Source organism: Ursus americanus, chromosome 23, assembly GCF_024610735.1.
Source record: "Ursus americanus isolate L20-20 chromosome 23, mUrsAme1.1.p, whole genome shotgun sequence".
NCBI classification, from domain to species: Eukaryota; Metazoa; Chordata; class Mammalia; order Carnivora; family Ursidae; genus Ursus; species Ursus americanus.
Window position 1 is genome coordinate 12796481 of NC_142149.1, and position 9270 is coordinate 12805750.

The following is a 9270-nucleotide window of genomic DNA, read 5'->3' on the forward strand; positions in this document are numbered from 1 at the left end:
CCCATGCCACACACCCACACAGCAGTCCCTGGTGTGGACTCTTCCCCTGTTAGAAGTGGGTGGTCACTCATCAAAATAAAAACACCCCCAGAAGGGGAAGCTGTCAGGTATGAAAGACCTTACTTTTGAACTCATGACGTGCCTTAGAAGCAGGGTGGAAAAACCCTAATGAAGCTAGATTCTCAAGGAAACCTTCTAGAAGATGGGAAAGATGTAAAAGAGGAAGTGGGAATACGGTCTGCGAGACTAAACTGGCCTTACAAAAATAACAGCAACCCTTGTGCTCTCACCGCATGCTGGGGTCTGTGCAAAACACTGCACCCTTAACCTTCATAGCAGCCACGGGAGGGGGCGTGGCTCTTCTGCCCCCTCTACACTCCAGGGAGTGGGGTGGACCTCCCCCCCCGGCCCCTCTTCACAGTTTACCTAAAGCTATCCTCTGTTAAAGATCCAGGGATGCCTGGTTATATAAAGTTGTGCTAACTCGGAATTGGTTCATGTCGCCCTGCAGTACCAGCAGGTGGAACTGGTACCAGCAGGTGGAACCAGTACCAGCAGGTGGAAGGGTGATCGTCTGCAGCATGTAGAATATCATGACTTGTATCACCAGCGCAACCTCAACATCCCCTGTCTCAGAGTTATCTGGGGTCCTGGGGACTTCAACATGCCCCAGCCCTCCTGAGCAGCTGAGAAAGTGAACACACCCCTTCCCCTGATTTGGGGTCGGGCTCCCAACCAGTGCTGTGCATGCTGCCCTGTTTCTCAGAGCCTCTAACAGGGCAGCTATGCCTGCAGCCCTGTGTTGGGTGCCCCGGTGGAGAAGAATATCCAAGACAGACAGGAGACTTTGCGCTCCCTGCTAAGGGCACCAGAGCAAAACCCCTCCAGCCTGAGGCCACCTGTGAGGGAGCTCCATATCGACCTGCCAGTTGACCAGATCTAGATATGCTGAAGCCCAGCTGGGCCCCAGGGTGAATGTCCCAACCTTGCCACCACCCCTACCTCAATATTGGTACCCAAAGGAAGAGTAGGGACGGAGGTTTTTAGAACTTTCCAGTTGCAAGAACAACACGCCTTTTACTTTATTACAATTATGGTTGCAAAGAACCACATATGGGACAGAAATCTCAACCTCTCGGTTCAGAGGTCGCTGTCTGCATTCCCACCCAACATCCTGGCCTTTCAACACGGACCGTGACTGGTGGCCCTGTGCGTGTGGCATCATGCTCATAGCCTGCTTGCTCTATGAAGTGGAAGTGAAATAAAACAGGCCGTGTCCTTGCTGCTGCCTTACTATCAGCAGTGCCTTTCTACAGAGGGGCTCAGTTCCAAGAGTAACTGAAGGTTTACAACCGAGTGACTTTGTGTTACTGTTTACTGTGACTGGCTTTGGAATCCAGGAGGTGTGCAGATTCTCCAGAATTCTTCCTGCCTCTTCCAGTCCCAATTCCCCCGGGCCACGCTCTTCCCTGCAGAGGCCTCTCAGGGAGCTGCCCCCTGTGCTTTGCAATAATTACTGACCTTTCCTTCTTTTTCTCTCTTCTCCGCAGTGTGGCAAAGGCGCAGAAAACTTTGACAAGTTCTTCACGCGAGGGCAGCCTGTCTTGACACCACCTGATCAGCTGGTCATTGCTAACATAGACCAGTCTGATTTCGAGGGGTTCTCGTATGTCAACCCCCAGTTTGTGCACCCCATCTTACAGAGCGCAGTATGAAACTCAGCACCGAGAACCAACGCCTCCCCAGCCCCCAGTTCCCCCCCTCAACAGTGGGAAATGATCCTTAACCCTAAAATTTTAAGGCCATGGCCTTTTTTCTTGTTCCAGATTGGGGGGGGCCTGAAAATTTTAGGGTTATTAGTCCAAATGTGAGTAAATGTTCAGGGTCTCTCTCTTACAACCAAGAACAGTATCTTAGTGGAAGATGGTATAATGTACAGTGTCCAGTTTAATTATGTAGAAGTCATTATCTGGCTGTAGGTTAACCCTTCCTAGATAGCAAACTCTCCCCCGTTTTTGGTACGATTTGATATATTTTCCTTGCCCCTCTGTCGATTTCCACCATTGGGATCCCCCAACCAGAGATGTTAAAATGAACCTGTCCCGGGGCCAGTGACTCACCACCTGAGACGTCTTTGGAACGAAGAACGGGGAGCCCAGAATGTGAGCCGGGCAGGCTTGGGGGTGGGGGAGGCTTTGAAATACCTGCTGCTTCTGTTCTCTGCCTCAGTGGAAACAGTCCCTAGAATTCAAGAGGCCGAGATGAATCAAGTCCCCACCGGTGAGTCCTTTGCAAGCTCACCGTTACCAGATGTTGACAGTCTTAACCCAGTCACAGTCCAGTGATTACTGGTCTTCAAAAAGAGAGCAAGGGAACCTCGGATGAACGTTGGGTAAATCTGTCAGCTCCCCTATTTGGTTGATCATTGTCTTGATACTTGCATTTCTTTTTAAGAGGCCAAATCTTCTAAGGACTTTGCTAAACGAGCATGTGAAATCATTTCAGATCGAGGATAAACCCGTGCGTATGTATGTTCATTTTAATCTCTGGGAGATTATTCTGTGATCCAGGGTGCCATCAGCAATCATGCCACTACTCACGAGTGTTGTTAGCCAACCCCCACCCTCCAAGCAATATTTTGCTACCTACTTCCTCAGAAGCTGAAGCGTACGCCCCACCCCCTTTTGTACTTATTTATTTACTAGGCTGCGGTGTCGTTTATGAGAGTACGGTGTGCAGTAACTTAACAGAGTGTTGACTATTGCGTAAGTCTCCACTGATCGATTTCCCTCCCATCTCCAGCCCTGGACATCTGCTAAGGGATGAAAACCAATAGTTGGGTCCCCATGTCCAGTTCACGTTGAATGACACACCTGAAGCGTAGAATCAGGAAAACCTGGATGCACATCCGCTCGAAGATGGTTTATTGCTAGAAGGATTTTAATATGTTTTGCAAATGCATCATGCAATGAATTTTGCATGTTTATAATAAACCTTAATAACAAGTGAATCTATATTATTGATATAATCGTATCAAGTATAAAGAGAGTATTATAATAATTTTATAAGACACAATTGTGCTATATTTGTGAAGGCTCTTGTTTCTAATCTGCTTTTATGATTAAGTTTTCGCTTAATTCCTCGCTGCGTGCTTCCTCTCCCCCCATCCCCACCCCCCCCCCACGTACCCTGCACATTGGCACTGTATTGGATATATTAATTTTTTATCGTAGATCTAATTTTAAATGAATGGCTATTTTACATGATCAATTAGGCTTATATATATATAAATATATATATAAACATTTGATTCTACCTGCAAACAAAAGTTTTTGTTTTCAGAGATTATTTCCGAGACGACACACTCTCCTCACTCCTCAGCGCCATTTTCCACTCCTATACCACTCTTCCTCTTGGGGACCTCAGGAAGTGTTTGAGTCCAATCTACTCTAGTCTGTTTGTGTAGGTGTAATGTTGTCACCGCCCCCGGGCTGGACTTTGTTTGGTTTTTCCTTTTTAGCCTTGTTACTGTTGGTGACTCTGGGTGGGAGGGACAGGAAGACGCCCTTCCTGCTGTGTGCGTGCGGACGCCCCGGAAGCACGCCATCCACCTTGCTGCCCGCGGAACGACTTGCCCGTTGCTCCAGCACCTACAGACTTCGTGAGACCACCGTCCAGTCCAGCAGCCCCCCTGGGCACAGCTGTCCCCTGGCACTACCCGCAGACTCTTTGGAAGCCGCAGATTTCTTCCCCCCCGTTGCTAGAACCAGCCTTTCCAGCCTTGCGAGGAGTGCCTCCGTGGTGACACCGCGCTAACGCAAGGTCCTCGGAGAAGCCAGCCTCCTACGACAGAAAGAACATCCAACAAGGAAACAGTTGTCAGGTCTTACGGGGCTGCTCTATTTCACCTTGTTCCCCGAATGTGTCTCCCATTTACGCACTGCCTCATTTTTACCCTCTCTTTGCCTGAAATTCCTGTAACACAATGACCACGGAAGGGTCTTTGAGATTGAGAGGCCTGGTCCGTCCTGGGAACCCTTGACTGGAGAAAGAGATGGGGTAGGCAGTGGTTAGCCCAGAAAAGAGATGGGGTAGGCAGTGGTTAGCCCAGAAAAGAGCCTCTGCCGTCTTTTATGGGTTGTAGGCGTCAGAACCCAAAAAGGGTCCCAGCATACCCAGAGCTGCAGTCCTGCTGGTCTGTGCACGTTTAGGGGACCCTTCCTCGCCAGGTGCACCTCATTCATTTGGGCAGAAAAAGGACCAGTTTATAGAATGAGCCTAAGAAACAAAAGAGCCAGTCACCCTGCCCCAGAATGGAGCAGCAGCAGATCGGACCCCCAGCCAAGCCCCAGGCAGGGAGGAAAGTTTCAGAAAGGAGCACATGGGGGCTTCCGGACCGTTCATTCCCAAGCCCCACACCACCTGCTTGTTTCTGAGCCAGCCACAGTCTCAGGCTTTCCCTCGCACAGCCAACACATTTCCAAATTATTCATAATTCTCCAGGAGACATACTCAGCATCTCAGCTGGCTCGTATTCTTTCAGAATGTGTGGCAGAGTCTTAAAAGAAAATCTGGCTGTAGGGCCCAGCACTCGGCCTACGGGACAGCAGGCTTGAGGACAAACTTGGGGGAGGGGAGGACAGTAAACCTCAGGGCCTGCGGAAGTGTCACCGTGATGTGCCCTGTTTGGGACGTGGCTTTGTACCGTATCTAGATAAAGGCTGATGTTTTAAAGGTCTGAGCAGCCCAAGACAGTTATTTCTGAAAGAATAAACCGTGGGAGTGACCATTACCAACTGTTAGACCAGCTTACAAAAGAAGCGATCTCTACAGTTCGGTGGCGTCACCCCGTGTCGTGGGCATTGTGTGAAAACTGCAGGGGAGGGGTCCTCTTTTGACGGCAGCTGGCAGCTGGGATGAGAACACTTGAACTCTTGAAGTTCAGCCCCCCAGCGCTGCCCGTATCGCGGGGGCCTGTGGAGCTGCGGCCCCGGCAGAATCTCGCGCAGTCTGGTTCCCCACCAGACCCCTCAGCCCGTGACTCTGAAGGGTCATTCACGTGGTTTCGCGTGCTTTTTCCCCTGGACAGTGGGGGCTGCTCAGCCCCAGAACTTGGCTCTGAGGCCGCAGGCCGGTGGGCTGGCAGCCCCTCTCCGCATCTTGTCTAAAGACGCTAGATGCTTGGTGTCGATGGAAGTATCTGGAGTGTGAGGCCGGGTGTAGCCCTCAGAGGTTAATGGGAAGAACTAATTCAAAAGGGCTTCTCTTTGATCCCCATGAGCTAGGGCCAGCGAATGCAGAACCTCGGTCTGGCTTGTCTTAGGAGATGTGTCAGGCTGCCGTATTAGGCATTTTGGCAGAAAATCAGAGCGTTCAGGGCACTTTGGAAACCTGATGGGAGTTGGCCGGCTGGAAGGTGCTGAAAGACTGCGGTTGGCACAGCCTGCCGCTTGTGGAGCGCCTCTCTGAGCCGCGTCCTTGCTGGAACAAGTGTGCAGACCCAAGGGAGCCGCCCGCCGATTTTCGGAGACGGGCGAGGCCATGGAGGCGGAGGTCTGGAAGGTGTTTAAGAGAAATGCAGGGGTGGAGTGTATCCAGAAGGACGCTTAGAGGAGGAGAAAGGCAAGAGAGCGTGGAAGGAGAGGGCGTATCAGGACGGAAGCTGCCACCGTTTCCAGTGGCTTTGCGCGCTGCTTGCCGGTGCGTTTGCTCTCCACCTCCTGGGGGTCCTGGAGAGCAAGTGTGTTGCCAGGAACACAGGCTGGTCCTCCTCAGAAAGGGTCCCCAGCAGCCGCTGGAAGCCCCCTGCCCCTGCCTGCCCGGAGGTGGCCCACAGTTCTCCGGGCAGAGCCAAACCGTCCCGCGCGCCCTGGGAGCCGGGAGGTGCCCACCGTCGTCCTCTGTGGCTTCCTGCCGGGAAGGAGGGCGGCCGCGGGTGGATGGAGAAGCGGCAAAACGAACCAACACCGCCGTTCCCACCGGGTGGCGCTTAGCGGGAGAAATCTGGGTGTTTTGCTGGGATTCATTTTCTCAGGGCTGAGGAGGGAGGAAAGGTGAGAGTCTTGATATTTTTAAATGCCCCGGAAAGGCAACAGCAGCTGACAGTCACTTCCTCACTTTGGTCTTACGAAGTCGTCTGCTGCTTGTGTGTGCATATCATGCGGTTTCCTGCCTCTTCAAGCCCAGGAGGGCGGGCGTGCCTGACCCCCCACTGAGCACACGTGTCATCATCAGGAAGGAGACGCTGACCCGGGGACCCAAAGGATGATGGTCATTCAGAGTTACAGCAGCAGCGAGGCCGTGGCCGTTCCAGGGAGGGAAAAGGGCGCTGTGGTTCTTAGTGACCGCATGCTAATGGTACAAGTGGCGAACTATTTTTTAAAACATCTTCCTTGAGTTGCTTGGGTTACATCTTATGAAATATACCGGACTGTAAACATGTCTATCATTTCCCATTTGGGCCAGTGAGACAAAATCTAGGGAATGTTAGGTATTTCTGCTGCAGAAGAAACTTGGGAAAGGTCACCTGAGTTATAGTGAGTGAAGGCATCTAGAAAGGGTGTCAACCACAATCTGGTTCATTTTCTAATGTCAGGGACTCTTTGGGAGGGTTAAAATCATGTATGACTAGGACCCCTGTGCCTCTGATCTGTGTGGTCAGGTGGCCATTGATACTCGTGTAGGTCAAACTCAGTCATCAAACAGCCTCACAATGACCCTACACTAAGGCCCACAAGTTCCAAAGACTTTTTTTTAAACCTTAAGGAAGAAATTAGTTAATTCCAATAGAATAACAGAATACTGGGCTATTTGTACTTTTTTATAGAGAACTTTAATAACTCAATTCTTCTTTTAAAATAAGTTTTTAAAATAAAACTACTGACAGTTTGATAAAATTCCAATCCCATGGAGCCTGTAGGAGGACTCAGCGGGGGTCAGCTAGAGCGCCCCTGACCTGCACTCCCACTGCAGGATTTTCCCATGCCACTGGTATATGGAGTCCACATCAGAATGGCTGGAAATTCAGGTGGAATGTGTTGGCAGACTGATGCCCTCCATGTTTTTGATGCACACTGGGGACAACTGTCTAAGGTCTGGAAACTTTTGGACCATAGGAAAGATAGCTTTATTGTCCCCTTCCAGATGCAGCCCTAGGATAGCATTCCCCTGGGGTCCCTGGGATCCCTTTCCTTGCTCTGTGAGGCTCTGTGACCACCTTTTGGTTTGGGGGGGCAGGGCACTTTCTCAGCTTGGTCTCCAGTCCCCACGGGTCCCCCAAGGCTCACACTCCGTGAAAATTCAGAGGTGCCCTGTAAGGATTTTGTCCACTGGGCAATTCAGATATACTTCAATATCCCCGAGAAAGAAGAGATGGCAGCAAACACTCCCAAGGGCATCTGTCTCCGAATTCTCTCTTACGTGAGTAGACAGAATCCTACTTTTCAGAAACTATCAAGTCTACTTTATAAGAACCTTTTTTTTTTCTAAAATAAGACAAAAGGTGGCTTTGCATTTTCTGATTCAATAACTGTGTCTTTGTTTCCTCTGCTTAACTTTAGGCGTATTTATTCCTGTGATTGTCCGTAGATTTTTTGTGGCTGGTCTTCCTGGGAGAAAGGGATTAAGGGGATTAGTGGACTGTTCAGAATCATCTGTGAAAGCAGTTATTCTTTTGAGTCTAAATGGTCTAAAAATTCACCTCCTATCCCTTCTGTCAGGGTCTTTCAGAATATCTTTTATAGATGGTCAGAGACATTTGAAATCGTTGCTTTTGCTGAGAGAGAGAAAGAGTGTGTGTGAGAGAGAGAGAGAGTGTGTGTGTGAAGGACAAGTCATGTTTAAATCATTCATTGGAAAACATCGTCTAAGACCCCAAATCCGTACGGAGGAGGAAGGTGAAGAGACGGAGGTCGAGGCTTGTCCTTCTGTATCATCACCTTTGGACACCAGGTAGAGGCCATTCAACTGCCCTGTAACGTTTGGTGTGACGCAGGCGGGATGGGTGTGCAAATGACTGCGCGGCTTTCCTCAGTGTGTGTAACCTCTGCTCTCTGTTTGCATGACATGCTTTGTTAGATGCATTAACTGTAGTTTGGAAGCAAGTGTGTACGAATAAATATAATGATCATTCCTCGGCGTCCTTGGTCTCATTTGCTCGGTCCCTTTGTCGCATCGCAATTACCGTGTAGCAGACGTGCAGCCAGCGTTCCACCCCGGAACTTTCTCTGTCCGTGCATGCCTCTCCGTTCAACTTCATGCTGTGCTTTGATTTGAACCCCAAACAGTTACTGGGATAAAGGAGCAGCAGGTCACTCCCGCGCTCACGTATCAGCCCTTTGCGGAGCGCCTGCTGGGGGCCAGGAGGTAGGCACAGGGCCAGGAATGTGCTGGAGAAGGGAGCAGAATGCCTAGCGGGGGGGCTGCCTGCAGGGAGCTTCTGTTCTTCACCCCCAAATGGCAGGGGACACACAACAACTGATGAGGACGTTTCCATCCTGTTGGCCACGCTGTGCACCCAGCTTCAGGACTGCCACCGCTCTTGGCATCAATAGCCTTCCTCCTGGATTTATTTTATTCATAGGCAAAAAATTGGGGGTAATTTTTAAATGTGAAACAGGTAGGGACATTCCAAAACATCCAGAGTCTTAACACGACACTCTAGAGGGTATTAGCCTCAAGAAAGACTAAAAGCTGGGGCGCCTGGGTGGCTCGGTTGGTTAAGCGTCGGACTCCTGGTTTCAGCTCAGGTCATGCTCTCCAGGTCGTGAGACTGAGCCCCGCATCGGGCTCTGCGCTCAGTAGGGAGTCTGCTTGAGATTCTTTCCCTCTCCCTCTGCCCCTCCCCCTGCACTCGCACACTTCCTCTCTCTGTCTCCCCCTCCCTCCCTCCCTCTCCCTTTAAAATAAATATCCACAATAGCCAAAATATGGAAAGAACCCAGATGTCCATCAAGAGATGAATGGATAAAGTGTGTATATATGTATACATACACACACACACACACACACACACACACACCCGTGTGCTCACGCAATGGAATATTACTCAGCCATCAAAAAGAATGAAGCCTGGCCATTTGCAACAACATGGATGAAACCAGAGGGTGTTATGCTGAGCAAAATAAATCAGTCAGAGAGAGATATATAATTCACTCATATGAACATAGGGGAAGGGAAGGAAAAATAAGATGAAATCAGAAAGGGAGACAAACCATAAGAGACTCTTTAGGGAACAAACTGAGGGTTTGCTGGAGGGGAGGTAGGTGGGGG

The 9270-nt window shown here is 50.2% G+C and overlaps 1 protein-coding gene across 2 annotated transcripts in view; it reads left to right on the forward strand.

Moving 5' to 3' along the window:
- Positions 1 to 8131, forward strand: part of PRKCA (protein kinase C alpha) — a 385206-nt gene extending 377075 nt beyond the window's left edge. For both annotated transcript variants that reach the window (XM_045814536.2, XM_045814537.2), the window contains one exon: positions 1551 to 8131. In XM_045814536.2, coding sequence (XP_045670492.1) covers positions 1551 to 1715 — 165 coding nt within the window. In that variant the 3' untranslated portion in view covers positions 1716 to 8131. The remainder of the gene's footprint in view (positions 1 to 1550) is intronic.
- The last annotated feature ends 1139 nt before the right edge of the window (positions 8132 to 9270 follow it).